General features: G+C 40.5%; 1 protein-coding gene across 34 annotated transcripts in view; it reads left to right on the plus strand.

Moving 5' to 3' along the window:
* The window catches only part of Map4 (microtubule-associated protein 4), a 142413-nt gene that overhangs the window by 80763 nt on the left and 42183 nt on the right, over nucleotides 1-19467 (plus strand). For all 34 annotated transcript variants that reach the window (XM_006243813.5, XM_006243815.5, XM_006243814.5 and 31 more), the window contains exons 4-7: nucleotides 12685-12807; nucleotides 14131-14244; nucleotides 16548-16682; nucleotides 17853-18989. In XM_006243813.5, the coding sequence (XP_006243875.1) occupies nucleotides 12685-12807; nucleotides 14131-14244; nucleotides 16548-16682; nucleotides 17853-18989 (1509 nt within the window). The remainder of the gene's footprint in view (nucleotides 1-12684; nucleotides 12808-14130; nucleotides 14245-16547; nucleotides 16683-17852; nucleotides 18990-19467) is intronic.

The raw sequence follows: 19467 nt of genomic DNA on the forward strand, positions 1-19467 counted from the left end.
TGCTGCCTCACACGATGAGAAAGCTCTGACCTTTCCCTAAAGTGAGGAGATGCTCACTCTGCAGGCAGCAGGCAGCGTCTCACTTGCTCAAGGACTGATTTGGTTTTTCAAGACAGGGTTTCTTGGTGTAGCCCTGGCTGTCCTAGAACTCACAGAGACCTGCCTGCCTCTGCCTTTTCCCCCAGTGCTGGTTTTAAAGTTGTGTGTCTTGGTGAGTCTGATAATTTTTAAACATATAATTTCCTTTTACGTCTCTCTTGTGTACATGGATCTGGTTTGTACATTGGTAGGTCAGAAGACAGCCTGCAGGAGTTGGTTCTCTCCTATAAGATGTGGAGCCTAGGATTTGAATTTAAGTCATCAAACTTGAGAGTACTTTTACCAGCTCTCCTGCTCTCTGTATTTTTAAATACAGGGTCTTCTGTAGCCTTAAATGACCTTGGTTTCCTACCACTTTACCCCTTGAGAGTTAGTACCATTGATATGCATTACCTCATCTGTTTTGTTTGGTGTTGAGGACTAAACCTAGGACTTTTGTCTATGCTTGGTAAGTACTTAACCAACTGAGCTATTCAGAATCTGGCTGTGTAGCTCTGTAAACCTGGTACTATGCTTGCTGTACAGGCCAGGCTAGCCATCCTCCTGTGTCTGCTTTCTACATGCTGATGAGATTACTATCATGAACCACCATGCTAAGCTCATAAATTAATATTCAGTAATTCATAAGATGGGAAGAAAATAGTACATATATTAGCTAGGTTAGGTAACTCTGTAATCCCAGCACATAGGGTAGATGCAGTAGGATCAGGAGTTCAAGGTCATCTTTGGCTACATAGCAAGTTTATAGGATCAAGCCTGGGATATACATGAAACCCCATCTCAAACCTGGCTAAGGTAGCCCAAACCTTTATTCCTACTGTGGAAGTGGTGGTGTGGTGATAGTAGAATGATTAGGGCTATCCTCTGCTACATAGCAAATTTGAGGCTAGCCTGAGATATATTTCCCAAAAATATTTCCCCAAACCAAAACTATCATAATTTCTAGCTGGAAGAACGCTTAATGTAATCCCAGATTAAGGAGGTGGTGGCAGGCCTCCCTGAATATGAAGCCTGCATTGCATGGTCTCCATAGATAGTTACAGGACAGGCAAGAGGGCATAAAAGGACTCTTTCTGAAAAAACAAACAGGAAAGAACCTGATGTGCAGTTCTCATTTGTGTAATTAATTAGTCACAAGTCCATTGTTGATATCGGTGACTGACCTTTTTTTACTGGCCTGTGGTTTTGCTATATAAATCATGCTGGTCTCAAACTCATAGAGATCTACGCATTCTTCCTACTAAATGCTGGGGTCAAACATGTGTACCACTGTGCCTTGGCTTTCTAAATCACCAATTTTACACTTTCCTTTCTCCAGGCAGAACTTGAACTAGTTGAATTTCTTTATCTAGTGAAATGACTCAAACTTTCATTCCCCAGTCGAGCCTAGGTTTGGTTCTTGTAGTTTTCTGCTGTTTTTGGAAAGAAAGTGTGAAAAGTTGCTTCAGAGGAGCCCCTGTTTTCCTCGTTATATAGTAACATTTTTACAATTAATTGGACCTAGTCATTTCAGTCCATAGGTTCTGCCTATCGGTTCAGTGGCATAAAGAGTCCCAGTTGACCAAATTGGAAACTACTTGTGTCTTCTAATTTAATTGCATCATTAATTGTGCAGGCTGGTAGATGTTATTTCCTTTTTGGAAACTAAAACATCCAAATTAGTAGAACTCATTTGACAAGGTGAAACAACATTTTTCTCATGGACTATTAGGTTCTAGAAGGGCTTAGATATGGCTCAGAGTTAGAGTGTGTGGTTAGCACATGTGATTTCAAGCCTATGCATAAACAAATAAGTGAATGAACCCACCTACCTATCTCCTTGATTCTAAATGTATGTATTCTGGCAGTAGGGAAGACACCACGTAAGGTTTCTGATTCAGTACATCAATATTTCCTTCAGAGCGTTGGCTCCTAACGGAACAGTAAGTAGTTCTGGTTCTAAATTAAGCCTTTTAGGGGGTAGAATAGATTGAAACTGGCGAATCTCACAAACATGAGCTCCACTCTGCAATTCTTTGCTGTTAAAATGTCCATCCCATACTTGTTTAGAAACGGACCTGTGAGCTGTCAAGATTTTGATTTGGGCATTCTCTCTTGTGTAAAGTCCATCTCCCCTTTTGAAAGGCGTCCAGTTTGACACTTAATCGCTGACCAGGTGGTTAGCTGCTTCCACCTGAGGAAAGGGGGCATAATTGGTCTTCTTGTTGGTATATTCTGTGGGTATTTGCTGGCTTAGGTGAGTTATAAGATGTCTGTAGGAGAAGACTGTTATAGGTCCACACACTACCATTACAGTCAGCCCAGCCTACCAACTGTGTGTATCTGTTAAGCAAGCACTCTAGATCCTAGAGAAAATCAGTGCCCTATGAGTAGGGCATTATTGATTTAGCTTCCCACTTTGGGAATGCTGTATAATGTTTTTTCCTTCCTCAATCAGTTGGCCATTGAAACTCTGGGGAGGGCACTAGCAAGGGTTGAAGAGGAAGGAAAAGAAGGCAGCAGTTTGAGTCCTCTGCTGTATAACTTAGTCATTTTCTGAGATCTGCTTGAATTCAGTCTGTTTCTACTTGATAGTAGGTGGGTAGTATTCCTGCCTAACTAGAGGTGGGTTGGTTAACATACACATCAGATTGAGAGACTGGACTACAGGGTTGTGTTTTATCTCTTACAGTTAGGCAGTTGCTAGCCACTACAAGCCAACAGAAAGAAGATGGGCATGATAATCTCAGGATGTGGGAGGTGGAGGCAGGAAGATGATATTCAAGAAGATCCTCAGGGCCTTTGAGATGGCTCAGCAGGAAAAGATTTTACTGCCAAGCCTGAAGCCTGATGCCCTGAGTTCATTCCCCAGACTGGAGGTGGTGAAGGGGGATAACTGTTTCCTGTAAGTTGTTCTCCCCTCCCCCCAGATAAATTCAGAATGGTCAAGAGATGACTTCTTTATTGTATTCTATTCTATTTTATTTCATTTTCAGACAAGCTGGCCTTAAGAGTTCGTATGTAATATATGTTGACCTGAATTTGGTCTTAGAGCTACCTTAAAAGTCCCGTGTGTCATTAGACCTGGCTTACATTACATTTAAGGAAAAACGATCACGTGTTAGAGGACTAATTAATTGACCTATCTTTTTTTTTTTTTTTTTTTTTTTTGTTCTTTTTTTCGGAGCTGGGGACCGAACCAGGGCCTTGCGCTTCCTAGGTAAGCGCTCTACCATTGAGCTAAATCCCCAGCCCCATTGACCTATCTTTTTAAGACTTGGTATATATTTGCCTGGACTTTATCTGAGAAAGACTTGGAGTGTGTTGTTGCAGTGGTAAAATGCTTGCCTTTAATGAGCTGGGCCCTTGGTTCAAATCCCAGAGCCACAAAGACGAGCTTCAGGAGCAGGTATAGTGGGGTAGGATTACAATTAGTATGTGTGAAAGACACAGTACTGTGTATCAAGTATGTGTGGCACACAGTGATGTCTTATTGCACACTAGTAGAACAAGGAGCAGAAATTTATCATCTGGATTCTTGCTTTATCTCAGTTGTTGTAGTAGGAAAGCAATATGTATAGAAATTAAAGACAGGACTGGGGACCATAGCTCAGCAGGAGGCCCTGGGAGGTAGAGATGAGGATCAGAAGTTCAAAACCATCCTTGGCTACATAGTGAGCTGAGAGTGACCAGACCTACTTGTATGGGTCTCACTAACCTGGTTTACTTGGAAGTTTCTTTGGAGATGAGGCTGGCCTCCGACTCATACACACAAACACACCTACCTTTGCCACCCAAGTGCTAGGATTAAAGGTCTCTTGGGTTTTTTTTTTGTTTGTTTGTTTGTTTGTTTGTTGTTGTTTTTCCTTTTTCTTTTTTAATTAAATAAACCCCAAAGCCCACCTCGTTGAATACATCTTTACTGGTTAGACTATCAGGCTACACGACCAGCTCTGTACCAGAAAGAAGGGATGGGAAAGGGGTGAAAAACCAAGCCTGTCCTTAGCTGACACACTGACATAGCAGAGTCTGAGATGACAAGAAACAAGAGGGTTAATATTTGGCTGTTAATTCCATACTTGAGCTTTGGTCCAGTGGAGCTCCAGAGTTTTTCATATTTAGACTGTGCAACCTTAGCTTTCCTGGAACTATGTAGACAGGCTAAGCTCAGCAGTTCACAGAGATCTGCCTGCCTCTGCCTCTAGTAAACTCTTGTAGTGAGACATCGGACAGTTTGCCCCACTGTTGAGAGTAGGGGTTTTGTTGTTGTAGAGCACAGACGGCTGATTGTCAATAGTTGTTTCGAGTACACTGGTAGACATAATAGCAGCCATTGAAAATGGGGCATGTACAAAAATAAAGTTTAATGTTCACATGTGGTTACCACAGATGAATTTTGACTTTATATACTAAATCCTGTTAACTTCTTCCCTCACTTCAAAATACTTAATAATTAACATATAACCTGCTTAATGGAATGTAATGTAAGAATAGAAATGGGGTTCATTTTGAATCACTGGTACATTAAGGAAATATTTTATCTCCTATTTTGTCTATAAAAAAATAGCTAGTTACTATTTTCTTCTAGTTAAGAAGGCTATACATCATGTCAGAGATGACAGTGCTGGCTTATGTGGCCTGCTTTCCTGACCTGATTGTAGTTACTACTTTTATTCTTCCATCTTTTACACTGTATGAACTGACAGATTTAAGTTATGTAATGAATCAGCTTACTTTAATGTAAATCCTCTTGTGTAATAGTGTCATAGTAAGGTGTATTTATTTAATGCATATTAGTGCTCCATCTGCATGTCCACTTGCATGCCAAAAAAGGGCATCAGATCCCATTACACATGGTTGTGAGCCACCATGTGGTTGCTGGGAATTGAACTCCGGTCCTCTAGAAGAGCAGCCAGAGCTCTTCACTGCTGAGCCATCTCTCCAGCTCTAAGTTTTTTGTTTTTTGTTTTTTGTTTTTTTTTTTTTGTTTTGTTTTGTTTTGTTTTTTTGGTTTTTTTTTGGTTCTTTTTTTCGGAGCTGGGGACCGAACCCAGGGCCTTGTGCTTCCTAGGTAAGCGCTCTACCACTGAGCTAAATCCCCAGCCCCAAGTTTTTTGTTTTTTAATGAAGAGAATCTTATTCAATATATTGTATTTCTAAGAAAAACCTGAAAGAAGGGCCAGAAAGTAGTAGCAGAGTGCTAGCCTTGCATGCAGGAGGCCAGGCTTTGATCCCTAACATCACATATCCCTGGTACGGTGGCACAGATCTGTCATTCCAGCACCTGGAAAGTATCATTGGGACTATCAAGAAGTTTAAAGGCATTTTTGTGTTCATGGATTAAGTCCACAGAATATGTGAGTAACTGCCAAAAACCAAAGAGAGACAAAGACAATAAATGCTATCTTTGGAGAGCTCACAGACTGCCAGTTGGCAATCTCTAAATGATAGATTTCCTTGGAAATTCCAGTTGATTGTAGTTACTTGTTTAACACCATTTTCTGGATACCAGTTAGGTCCCAAGTAACGGAAATGGTGGTGCTGTATGCAGTCTGTCATCCAATGTTGTTTGAGTTGTATTACATGAAGGGAGTCTGTTTTCATCATACATGTAAATACTTGGTAGATGGAATATTAGATTATGGAGTATGATTTGTAGTATGGAGTATGCATTATGGAGCTTGACAAGCAGTAATTTCTTAAAGGTTATTTGTAATGTGTGTTTAAGACTATAGCAGTGAAAATTTTATGCTATTATATTAAGTCCAGGGTCTAAGCCAGACATCGTGGCATACACCTTTATTCTAACAGAAGCCAGCCTGGTCTAGAGGTAGCTGCAGGACAGCCAGGGATAAATAAGAATATCTTGATTCAAAAAACCAAAAGTAAAATAAAATAATACTCTCGAGCCTGATGCTATCATACAGAATTATGACTTTGATACAAAGATGGGATATTTGACTAATTGGTATTTACTAAAATTTAGCTGCTTGCTTTTTCTGGGAAACGCTCAGTTTCATGGAAATTGCCCCCTGTCATCTATTATTTTCTATTTTGTAATTCTATTTTTATTTTATGCATATGAGGTTTTTTTGCCTGGGTGTATATATGTGCACTACATGCATGTAGTACTCTTGGAGATTAGAAGATGACATCAGACCCCCTACCCAGACTGTAGTGAGCTGCCATATGGGAACTGAACTGGGTCCTGTGGACGAGACTAAGCACTCTCAACCACCAGGTTCCTCTTTGGGCCACTTTGTAAACAGCTTTAGTGTTACTATTGTGAGTACATGGGGTTGGTTTATGAGTGTCACGGCATGTCTGAAAGTCAGGTGACAGCTTTATCGAGTCAGTTCTTTTCTCCCTTTAAGTGTGGAACTCTACCCAGTTAGGTCACCAGGGTTGTTCTCCAAGTGCCTAGTCTATTAAAGCCATCTTACTGGACCCCTACCAGTCTACTTTGGTGGAAAAACCAAGGTTTCTAAAGGTGACTAATGATGGGGATAAGGTAATTTCTATTTTCTCAGGTAAATTGAATTATTGTTTACAGTTTAATTTTTAATCTTTTACTAAAATAGGCTCTTAATTAAAATTATACTATAAAAATCTATAATCTCAACCAGTATTGAATCAGGGTGTCTAGTAGAGACCAGCCTAGATTGGAGAGCAAGGTTCTGTCGTCGTCTTCTTTTTTAATTAGGCTGAATGCTGTTGTCCCTGCAGGGGAGTTTGCCTGCTTAGTTGAGTTTTAAGAACAAAATCTAGGTCAGCAGCGACTGCTGAAGATGTGGGAGTGAGTTTCTGTTAAAACTGCTCATTAATAATGCTGACAGCTAGATGCTGTTTGTTGTGAATGAGGCTCCCGAGAGCTGCTTTGGCTGTGCTGTAGTTCCCTTCTGGAAAGACATAGCCCACTAATCACACTTGAGTGTGGCTTCTCCAGAAAGTGTGAGGAAAATGTACCCACGTCTCCAAGTTACAACTATAGTTTCCTACCAGAGTTACAACTACAGTTACTTACAAAAGACCAAGAAATATATGCAGTCATGAAGGCCTTTAGTGTACTGTTTAATTTCCTTGGCTTCCTTAAACACATTCATTCTAAAGAATTGTAGAAACAATCTCTGAACATACAATTTTGTTCTAAATGCAGACCAGTTTCCAAGAAGTATGGTGTATAATGTGGAGGTATTAGCATAAAATGTTCTGTTTAGAAAGAACGCCATGTGTTCCTCCTGCCACTTTTCTCAAGATGGGGTCTTACTATTGCTGGCTGTCCTAGAACTCACTGGCCTCAACGACTCAGAGATCTGCTTTCCTAGTGCTAGTATTAGTGTGTACCCCCATGCCCAGCCAAATTCCTTTTGGCAATTCTGATAGTAACTAATTTTTTAAACAGTATTTTGGGGGCTGGGGATTTAGCTCAGTGGTAGAGCGCTTGCCTAGGAAGCGCAAGGCCCTGGGTTCGGTCCCCAGCTCCGGAAAAAAAACAAAAAAAAAAAACAAAAAAAAAAAACCAGTATTTTGCACAATTCAGTATTTTGCCCGATATTATGAGCAAACAAGCCAAAACAACAACAAACAAACAGAACTTGTAAAAGCACAATTGTTAGAAGTTTTTTTCAGTACTAGGGATCAGAACCCATGGTCAGGAGTAAGACTCCATACCTGTCTTAGCTTTTTCAAGAGAATAGGGAATCTGTATATTAATATATGTGAAGTAAGAGAACTGTTTTAAAGGCGAATATAAAACTAGTTAATTATGGACCAAATTGTTTCCTAGTATAGTAAATGTTGAAAGAAAGAAGAGACTACAAGTATAAGAGTTATGGGATGCTCTTCAGAAACTCTGAGGCATCAGTCATTGCAGCGCCATGCGTAGAAGTAATTCTTAAGGGGCTCCCCCTCCTTTGCTCTACAGGGCATTTCAATGCCTGTTCTACCCCATTCTATTAGTGTCCCCAATAATTGACAGAGACCTGGTATTTTGTTAACAGTCTGCAAGCACTAAGCTGGGCGGGTGCTAAATTATTCTAACCCAACTGAGCTGCCTCTACCCAGCCACATGCCTGTTGTTTGCCATCTGGTCCTGCCTTGACTCTCTCTGGTCCATGTGTATCCTCATGGCTGACCTCTCATCTTGTCTTCACCTCATGTGGTCTCTCCACATGGTGTCTTTATATCTTTCTTCTCCTCTCTGGTCTCTCTTGACTCTCTTACTGGCAGTGGAAATCCAGTTCTATTCAGCTAATTGGCTGATCAGCTGTTTATTAACCAGTCAGAGGTGCTGGAAATCAAATACCAGAGATGCTTGACATGCCAATATCAGAATGGCAACCAGATGTCAGGGCATAGAACTCAGCATCTTAATACACAGTACACAAAACTATTTTCCAACAGGCATGTGGATATGGGAAGGAGGGGTTAGGGAGAGGCTCCTCTTACTAAGTCTGAAAAAACAAAGCATGAGTGTGTGATTCAGTATGTATCTTTTTCCTGTGTTTATCAGCTAAAAAGATGCCCATAGGTCAGTTAGCATATATAATAGAGATACCCAGAGACCTGTGTATATGATATTTCGGGATTCACAGTAGCCATGTATGAATGTTGTGAATGTATAAAAAATGCCACAGTGAAACATATTGTTTCTTATTAAAGATGCTTAACATGTTTATTAGGAAGTGTAGATCTAAACAACAAAGGAAAAGTGGTTTAAGAGGAGAGAAAAATTTAATTTTATTTCAGTTTTGTTTGTGTACAGGTGTTCATGTGTCTCAGTGTGTTCAGGGGGCCAGAGATGTTTGATTCCTTTGGAACTGTAGTTACAGGTAGTGGTCGTCACCCCATGTGGGTGATAGGAATTGATATCAAGTCTTTGGCAAGAACAGAATGCACCCTTAGTCACTGAGACATCTCTCCAGTCCCTAGAAAAATCATCTTTAAAGGAAAAATCTACAACAGAAGAATATAATACTTTGTACCAAGGCCAGATCTAGGATAACTAAAATAAGATAGGCACTGATGGGTACATGGGGAGAATAAAGACAATTACATAATATTGTTGCAGCTACATAGCAGTGTTTGGCCATTTTAGATAGGTTTTACAGCTCATCAAAAGGTTCCACATGAAATTGTTATGTGGCCCTCCAATTCTACTTCTGGAGTCTATCTGAGAGAGAATATAGGTTTTATGTGTTTGTGGATTATTTATAGTCATGAAAATAACCAATCCTCAGCTAAACAATAGATGAAGTGTGAGGTAGTCACACAGTGGCTTACGATTTAGAAAGGAAGGAGTTCTTATGATACGACAGAACTTTGACACTGTTACTGTAAATGAAAGAGGTCAGTTTCTTATATCAAGTATCTGATGTAAGTCACTGGAAACAAAAAGTTGATGTCAGGGGCTGGGTAAGACTTGGGCAAAAGAAGGTTATAGAATTTTTCCTTAGAATGAAGAAACTGATCCAAAGTAAGACCTGTCATACCTGTCAACACACCAAGCTCCCCGAATCCTGCATTTAAAAAGAATAAATTTTGGGGTTGGGGATTTAGCTCAGTGGTAGAGCGCTTGCCTAGGAAGCGCAAGGCCCTGGGTTCGGTCCCCAGCTCCGGAAAAAAAAACAAAACAATAAATTTCACTAACATGAATTATACCTCAATAAAGATATCATTTAAACAATGAGAGGAACTCTGGCAAGATCACTCAACCACAGGTTAACAACAATACTGGCTGCCAAGCTTGATGGTTGAGTTTAATACCGAGGACCCTCGTGGTGCAAGAACAGACTTCTGCAAGTTGTCCTCTGAATGCCACAGTGCCACGAATGCACTCACATTCTCTCTCATACTCAAACATGATCAAATAATGTTGAAATCAACAAAAGGAAGCCATCAAGCATTGCCCAATTTACCTGTACCATTTAGATTCTTTGGTTTGTTTGACTTTGTTTTTTTTTTTTCCCCCCTAAGATAGGGTTTCTCTGTAGCCTTGGCTGGTTGTTCTAGAACTCACTCTGTAGACCAGGCTGGCTCTTAGAGGTCTATCTGCCACTATCTCCTGTGCAACCACCACCCATCCCATTTTACAGGAAGTTTTCCAAGTTTCCCAAACCATTTAAATCTTTTGGTATTATCACCATTAGTGATCATAGACTTTAATTTTTACAAATTTATTTCATGAGAAAAGGTTTTACTATATGGTTCTGGCTGGCACGGAATTTGACCAGGGTTTTCTTGAACGCATACAGTTCTGCCTACCTCTGCCTCCTGAGTGTTAGTGTTTGTATGTGAGTGCAAATGACCACAGAGTTATATATAGGTGGTCATGAGCCACCCAGCATGAGTACTGGGAACCAAATTTGTATCCTCTTGTTCGTTATCACTAAACCATCTCTCCAGCTTTCAATCCCCTTCTTTCCCCCAGTGCTTGGGATTAAATTCAGGGCCTTGTGTCTACCAGAATAGTGCTGTATACTATTTAGTTATACCCTAGCTGATCACTAGCTGATATTGTGACTCCTTTGCATATCCCTAAAGGAAAATAATAGTGAGCTGTGTTTTCTCCTGTAGTATCTCTTGTATACGTTGTGTTGAAATGTCCATTCTTTTCTTTCTTTTTAAAGATGGATTTATTTTATGTATGAGTGCTCTATCTGCATGTACACCTGCATGCTAGAAGAGGGCATCAGATCCCCATATAGACGATTGTGAGCCACCATGTGGTTGCTGGGAATTAAGCAGACAGTGCTTTTTACCACTGAGCCATCTGTGCAGCCCTGAGTTGTCCATTATTAAACTGAGTTATAATTGAATCATAGTTGATTTTAACCCTTTCTGCAGGTAAGTCCTGTATCAGATTTATGATCTTTTAAGTTCCGTGCGTGTGTCTGCATGCATGCAGTCACACCCAAGGATGTCAGAAGACAGTATTAGTCCTCACCTTTCACCTTGTTTGAGTCAGGGTAATCTCTGCTTTGAATTTCTCTGTTGGTAGCTCTGGGATTCCAGACATGCAAACTTTTTACATACATCCATCCATCTTTTTTTTAAAGTGGGTTTTGAGGATGTAAATTTGTGGGTCACTAGGCTTGCATACCAAGTTCTTTACCCAGTCAGCAATTCCCTAGCTCACATTTTTGATCCATATGGAGTTAACTTGTATAGATGGTGTAAATCCTGTGTCCAATTGTCACTGTATCCCTTGTTGAAAATTGAAATGGGTTATAGAGATGGATGGCTCAGTGGTTAAGAGTCAGGTTGCTCTTGTAGCTGTTCTGGGTTTGGTTCCCAGAATTCACATGTTGTTCCATAAGTAAATGACCTCTTCTGCCTAGACACACATGGGGTACACATGCCAGCAAAACATTTATACACATTTTTAAAAATTAACAAAAGAAAAAACTGCCATCCTGGAATGGTGGGCTACACTTGTGATTACACCAAGTTAGGGAGACAGGATCACTTCAAGTCCAAGGCCAACACTGTCTACATACAGGATATATATCCCGCCCACTGTAGGCCACACAGTGTAACCTCCCTAAACTCTTTTATTATATTGGTGTCTTTGAGACTTAGTGGACTCTTTTTGAGACAAGGTCTTACCCTGGAGTTCTGACTGTCCTGGAGCTCAGGAAAAGAGGCTGTTCTCAAGCTCACATAGATCTGCCTGCCTTGGCCTCCCAAGTGCTAGGATTAGCTAACTGACTCTTAACAGGAGTTTTCTTTTTCTTTTTTCTTCTCTTGCTCCTCTGAATATCAATACCTGGTGCTTATTTTTTTTGTCAGGGGCAGCGTTAGAGCCTTTAAATGTCTGCTCAGTACCAAAAGGAGTTACTAATAAACTTATACTAACTTTGCAAATCAGGCACTGTAAGTCCTTGACCTTATTTTTTTTCCAGAATCGTTGATTATATACTTCTTTAAAAACCTCTGTATAGATTATAGAATATACAGCTTTTAAGACTTAAGTGATTTTAAATTTGATTTGCTTTGAATCTAAATTTGAGTTTAGCCAGAAAGCCAAAATTCAATAAAATTTTTTGTATCTTTTGGTCAGTTTTAGAATTGGCTTATTTGTTTAAGTGTTGTGCGTATGTCCGTGGGTATGTCCATGCGTTTGAGCGTGCGTGCGAGCGTGCGTGTGTGCGTGCTGCACATGTGGAGGTGAGTTGACAGTCCCCTGGAGTTCCGTCATGTGGGTCCTAGGAGTCGAATTTCGGTCATCAGGCCTTACCATTCTACTCTGTGTGCTTCCTGAGGATTACCTTCTTAGTGCTGACTCTCTCATTCTTTCTGTGAAGCACCTTTCCCTTTCCTTCTCGCTTCTGCCCCACTCACCCCCCTTATTAGGCTTGCTGGCCTACACCACTAATCTCAGCATTCCAGAAAGGAGGCAGAAGCAGGGGAATCTCTTGAATTTGAGGCCAGTCAGGACTACCTAGCTAGGGAGAACCCGGCCTGAAAAATACAAAAAACAAAATTTTCCCCCCAAAAGTGTTTATTAGATGTAACTGTTATATTGTTCTATCTATAACATTTTGTAAATAACTAGAGGGCTGGAAAACAGTGGTGTCTTATAATTTATTTTGTCTGTATCTTAAGGGTCTCCAACTGACTTCCTCGTAGAGAACGTGGACTATGAGGACTATCAGAACAGCCAGAGCTGGCCGGAAGATGCAAGCTTTTGTTTCCAGCCTCAGCAAGTGCTGGACACTAACCAGGCTGGTACGTGCAGGCTGCATGTGACAGCTAAGTGTGACCTGTGAGATAATAGGTGACAAAGCTGTAACTTCCACCAAGATAAAGAACTTGAGCTTCAGAGTAGCTCAGCCAGGCACGGCCAAATCATAACCATTCTCATAACGCATTTACTTGGACCATTATCTTTATTTATCTTTTATTTTCTTTCTTTGAGATAGCGTCTCACACAGTAATCCACACTGGCAGTTCTCCCATCTCAGCCACACCCAGCTCTATTCATCCTTTCTTTAGAAGCACGCACTTACTTTAGTTTTTTTTTTTAATAGCTTTTTTAAAAAACCAATTACTCATATTTGTATCATGTCCATGTACATTCAGACTATAGGTTCAGTAATCCCTTAGCACCCTAGGTCTTCCCAAACAACTGCAGTAATAATGACGCTTAATGTATGCCAGAGAACAGACTCTAGTTTCTTCCAGTCCCAACATTTTATTTTATTTTATTTTTTAAAGATAGGCAGGGTCTCGCTGTGGCCCTGGCTGTCCTGGACTGGAACTCTGGAGAACTCTGGAGTTAGAGCATTTTTTTTTCTTTTTTCTTTTTTTTTTTCCGGAGCTGGGGACCGAATCCAGGGCCTTGCGGTTGCTAGGCAAGCGCTCTACCACTGGGCTAAATCCCCAACCCCGAGTTAGAGCATTTGAAATGCTGTGTTCTTCATAAATGTTCACATGAAAAAAAAAAAACAAACCTTTTTTTTTCTTCTTCTACAGATAACATTCTAGTGTGTTTCCTTGGTTTGTTCTGAGATAGGATCTCATTGTATAGTTGCAAATCTTCATGCTCAACATAATTTTATGGTTTAATTTTAAGTTTTGCGTGTTGAGTGTCTCCAGCATGAAATTACAAGCAAATAGCCCTATGCCCGACTTTCTTGTGGGAACTGGGGAATCTAACTTAAGTGTTTGTTTTTAAGGCCATCACATAGTCCCCCTTTTCTGTTTGTTTTAATATCTTAAAAGTATGTTTATTAGCATGTTGAAATTTTAATTTCCTCTGTATCTTTTAGAATTTTAAAGTGGAGTATTGTGTGCTTTTTAATGAAGTTTTATGATTGTTAAATCATATGCTCTCAAATAATCAGATTTTTAAGGGAACTATGGATTACATTTTATTATATCAAGTGAATTGGTAAAGATTTATTGTTGCTTCATATTATGTAGTCATGCTATTTAATTTATTTACTCTTGGCAATACAATGTAACAGATTCAACATTTGTAGGATAGGGGATAATTATCTTCCTAAATATATTCGCTGTGTATAAGTCTTAGAATTTTTTTCATTCTAGATCCCTTTAACGTGCACCATGATGATGGTCTTGCAGATCTGCTCTTTGTCTCCAGTGGACCCACAAATGCTTCTGCATTTATAGAGGAAAACAATCCTTTGGAAGACAGTTATGGTATGGCTTCAACTAGATTTACTATGTCACATCTATCATTTATTTATTGTATAGAGATCCATATAACAAATGACAAATGATAAAGAGAAAAATATAGTTTTTTGAGGTAAGTTCTACATAAAAAATCAGGGGCTAGAGATAACGCCTCAGTGGTTAAAACTCCAACTGCTCTTCCAGAGGTCCTGAGTTCAATTCCCAGCAACCACATGGTGGCTCACAACCATCTGTAATGGGATCTGATACCTTCTTCTGGTGTGTCTGAAGATAGCTACAGTGTACTTATATAATCAATCAATCAATCAATCAATCAATCAAAAGAATCTGCTCCAGCTGGCTTTAGCTATGTAACCAAGGATAGCCTTGAGTTCCTAATTCTCGTCTCTTTCCCTCCCAGCTAGCTACTAGAGCTATGAAATAATTTCACATATGAAATAATGTGAAATTATGATATATGAATTTTATATGTATGTACATATACACATATATAAACATACATATATATACGTGTATATTATGCACATACATATGTAATTAATACAATATATAATTAACATATACACAAACATACACACACAGGGCAGGTATTGAACCAAAGTGATAGCTTTAAGTCAATATAATACATTGTACCGTGAAATTGAAAAACAGAAAAGGTAAGGATTTCTAAGGTCTCCAGTAGCAAATTAGAGAACTTACATTTGAGGTTTTTTTTTTTTTTATTAAAATAATAAACTTTGAGTCCTATAAAATATGGTCAGATTCTTTGCCCATATTTTACTTTTCATGATCTAAAAGAAATTACTTCCTAAATTTCAGTTTTTTACTATTCATTTCTTATTGAGATGGGATCTCCTATATCGTAGGCTGACTTCATGCTTGTTATATAGCAAAGATTTACCCCATCCTGCTTCCTGCTTCTACTTACCAAGTACAGAGGTTATATGAGGATGCGGGGAGGGGGGGGGGTCTGTTTGTGGATCACTGAAATCATAGCCAGGTTGTTCTCCTTGCATCCTGGGCAAGCAGCTCAGCTGAGCCAACAAAGCCCTCCCTACTGACCCTTTAAGTCTAAAGTGGAGCTGGCATTCCTTCCTACTCTAGAGAAGTGGTGGTGATAAAATTAAGTTACATAGATAGCTGGTGCCAGGTCCATTGTAAACAAGTTATCAGTAGTTCCCACATTTGTCCTCTTGGCAACTTTTTGTAGGACCTGCCTTGCATTCTTTTATATCCTCTTTGCTTTCCTCTAATTTAAGTCCCTTCACATCTAGATCACACTGTTAGTCTCATAATCAGCCTTTCTGCTGTCTTTATATCCCACTTTTAACATTCTGCTGTTACTGATTAGCTTGAATCCTTAAATATTTATGTTCTCATCTTCATCATGAAGATCTTAAAAAGACATTTGCTATGCAGTTTTAAATTTATTTGATTTTCAAGTAATTTCCCCATGGTTTGTATGGTCCTGTTTGACCTATAGGATATGCCAGACCTATTTAAATAAGATTGCTCTTACAGTTTAGCTTTTATTGTCTTGTTGGTGTCTCTTTGCTTTATTTGCAAAGAGGGCTCTTAAATCTGCACTCTTTATCTCTTCCTGCTTTCTTTGAGACCTTCTGTGATAATCTAATCCTCAGAGTTCTTATATCGCTATAGTACTTAGTCCATACTATACTGTTCGTTATTTGAGATGCACCTATTTTGCCTCTCTAGCTAAACTACAGTAAACTTTCCGGATGTGGTGGTGTGTTTTATGCCTGTAATATCATGTACTGAGGAGGGCTATCAACAAGAGGATCACCTGAGCTCCAGAGTTTAAGGATAACGTAGACAACATAGCATTAGAATCTGTCTCCTTTTAAAAAAAAAAAAAGAGAGAGAGAGAGACTGGAGAGATGGCTCAGCAGTTAAGAGTACTGAGTGTTCCTCCAAAGGTCCTGAGTTCAAATCCCAGCAATCGTATGGTGGCTCACAGCCATCTGTAATGGGATCTGGTGCCCTCTGCTGTGTCTGAGGACAGCTACAGTGCACTTGTGCATAATAAACACCCAATGGAGGCAGTGCTGAGTGCTGACTGTGTGCTCGCCAGGCGAGCTCTCCACCAACTGAGCCACATCCCCACGTCTGCCTTTTCTCAGGTGTTTGGTCCCAGTAACCAAACACGCACTAGCACAATGGCCACCACTACCTGGCAAATGTCTATTTTTATTGGTCTTTGGGTGTGTTTCTTTTTGTCAACATGTCACTGACTTAAACTGTCAAATGTCATGTCCTCCGACTATTGATGACTGTCTTTTCAATATTAGGTGTGCTTCCCTGTGACTCGTTTGCTCCCACGGCTGTTGTATCTCAGGAGTGGTCTGTGGGAGCCCCAGACTCTCCACACTCAGAGCCCTGCGTTTCCCCAGAGGTTACTATAGAAACTGCACAGCCAGCAACAGGTAAGTTATTGACAACTATTTCATTAGTTACTGCTATGGCATCAGTAGCCAGCGTTCCCGGGAGCTTATAGCAGATACAGATAAACAGTCTTTTTATCTTTCTTAGTGAGACAGAATCTGACCTGGAATGAAACTTACTATGTGGAACAGGCTGGCTTCAAACTTGTCTGCTTCTTGTGATTTTGGGGCCAGCCTGCTTTATAGATACAGTTTTAGGACAGCCAAAGTTACACAAAGAAACCCTGTTTTAAAAAAAAGTCAACAAAACAAAACAACAAACCCTTTATTTATTAAAAGTAAAATATTAGAAAGAAATTTTCATTTAATTTTTTTCATGACTTTTAAATTTTTCTGGTTTGACTTTTCTCTGTTTATATGTGTGCTGCCCACAGAGGCCAGAAAATGGCACCAAAACCCCTGGAACTGGAGTTACAGTTGCTTGTGAGCCACCGTGTGGTTGCTGGGAATAGAACCCAAGTCTTCAGGAAGAGCCGTTAGTGCTCTTAACTGCTGAGCCATCTCTGCAGCCCAGAATGTTTTTTTTCCCCCCCCCCCCGGTCATTTGATTTTGTTTTTTTTTTTTTTTTTTTGTTTTTTGTTTTTGTTTTTTCTGTGTGCATGTGAGGGTCAGAGGACGACTCTGGGAGTCCTTCCTCTGGGCCGTTGTAGCTCCTTGGGACTGAACTCAGCCCATCAGACTCGATCAGCAGCAAAGCACCTTTCCTTGCTAAGCCACCATCCTGGCCCCCAGAAAGTGATTTGGTTTTTGTTAATTGTTGTTTTGTTTTGTTTCTTGTTTTTGAGACAGGTGTTTCTCTCTCCTGAAACTCACATAGATCTGCTTGACTCCGCTCCTGAGTGCTGGGATTGAAACCTTGTGCTACCATACCCAGCTCAGAAAGTAAATTTTAAATGCAGGGTTATCAGTAATGCTAGATCCTAAATTTATTTAATAATTTTTTTCCTTTACGAAAAATTTTTATGTGCACTGATTTATAATCTGTGTGAAGGTGTTGGATCTCCTAGAACTGGAGTTACAGACAGTTATGAGCTGCCATGTGGGTGCTGAGAATTGAACCCAAGTCTGGAAAAACATCCAGTTCTCCTAACCTCTGAGCCATCTCTCAAGTTCTCCTAGGTCCTAATTTTTTTTTTAACTTATTTCTTTAGAGCTATCCAAGGCAGTCGACTTGGAGTCAGTAAAAGAGCAGCTGCCAGCTAAAGCATTGGAAATGATGGCAGGACAAACCACTGATGCGGTGCCATCTAAAGAATCAGAGGGCTCTCCAGACACAGATGCAGCACCAGGTCCAGACACAGACGTGACACTGACTAAAGACATAGAAGAGAGCAGCAGTCCAGATGTGATATCGGCAAATGTCACACAGCCATTCACTGAATCAGATATGTTCCTGACCCAGGAAATGGAACTACTCATAGGAACAGAGGCAGCCCAGGTTAAAGACACCATGTCGTCTGTAGAACCAGATATATCTTCAGCCAAGAACACAGCACCGCCTACAGAAGAAGAAACGGTCCCAGGCAAGGATATGACATTCCCCAAAGAAGCAGAGACAGCACTTCCAATAGAAATGGATTTGGCACCACCTGAGGATGTGGCACTTCCCAAAGAAACAGAGCTAGAACTAGCCCCAGCCGCGGGCACGGCTCCACTCTCAGAAACAGAAGTGGCCCTGGCAAAGGATGAGGAGCCTTCTACAGGAATACCTGCGGCTCAGGAGATGCTCTTGTCCTCAGAAACAGAGGTGGTACTGCCCTCAGATTCCATAATGACACTGACAAAGGAAGTGACAGTACCCTTAGAAGCAGCTGGACCCCTGGTGTCGGACATGACTGCAATTCTGGAAACAGAAATGACCCTAGGCGGGGGGACAGCTACACCCACAGAAACAAAATTGGGCAAGGTCAAAGACATGGCTCCACTCCCAGAATCAGAAGTGGCTCTGGGCAAGGACGTGGTCACACTTCCAGAAACAAAGGTTACTGAATTTAACAATGTGACTCCACTTTCAGAAGAAGAGGTAGCCTCAATCAAGGACGTATCTCCGTCTCCAGAAACAGAGACGGCTAAGAATGCTGATCTGCACTCAGGAACAGAGTTGACTCTAGACAACAGCATGACTCCCCCCTCGGATCCTGCACTGCCCCTGGAAACAAAAGTAGCCACAGTTCAAATTAAAGACAAAGAAACTGTGCAGACCCAAGAAGAGCTAAGTGAAGACTCCCAGTTAGAGTCTGTGCAGCTCGAGGGACAGTCAGCAGTACCTCCTTGCACGATTTCCCCAGGTACGGCCTTCTGCTTTCTCTTGTATTCTCTCTACTGGGGTATAGACTAAAGTTTACCTGTAATTCCTGATAATGTACAGCCTCATTACTTTCCAGGTCCATTCATGTTTTTCCCTAGTTGGCGTCCTGACCCTCTCCTTCCTCTGATGGCTGGTCCCGTTCTGTGTTCCTCCTTGCTTTGCTTGCAGACAAGTAAACCAAGACACACAAACCATCATTACCTCATCTACATACTGACATGTGTCTGTATGTATGCACTGTCTTCTCCCTTCGTTTATGGCTAAACTGTCTTCTAAGTAAAGCCAGCCTCTCCTCACTTTGCAACAAATCCCTTCCTTCCCTGTACTCGTGTACTGCTTCCCAGCCATCCTTCTCTTCTCTGTTACTCCTTAGTGAAATCTTTCCATTTGATCATTCCCACCTGCTTTCAGAAACATTTGGTTTTTTGATATTTGTTTCATCTACAAAGATAAAATTA

Source organism: Rattus norvegicus, chromosome 8 (assembly GCF_036323735.1).
Source record: "Rattus norvegicus strain BN/NHsdMcwi chromosome 8, GRCr8, whole genome shotgun sequence".
Taxonomy (NCBI): domain Eukaryota; kingdom Metazoa; phylum Chordata; class Mammalia; order Rodentia; family Muridae; genus Rattus; species Rattus norvegicus.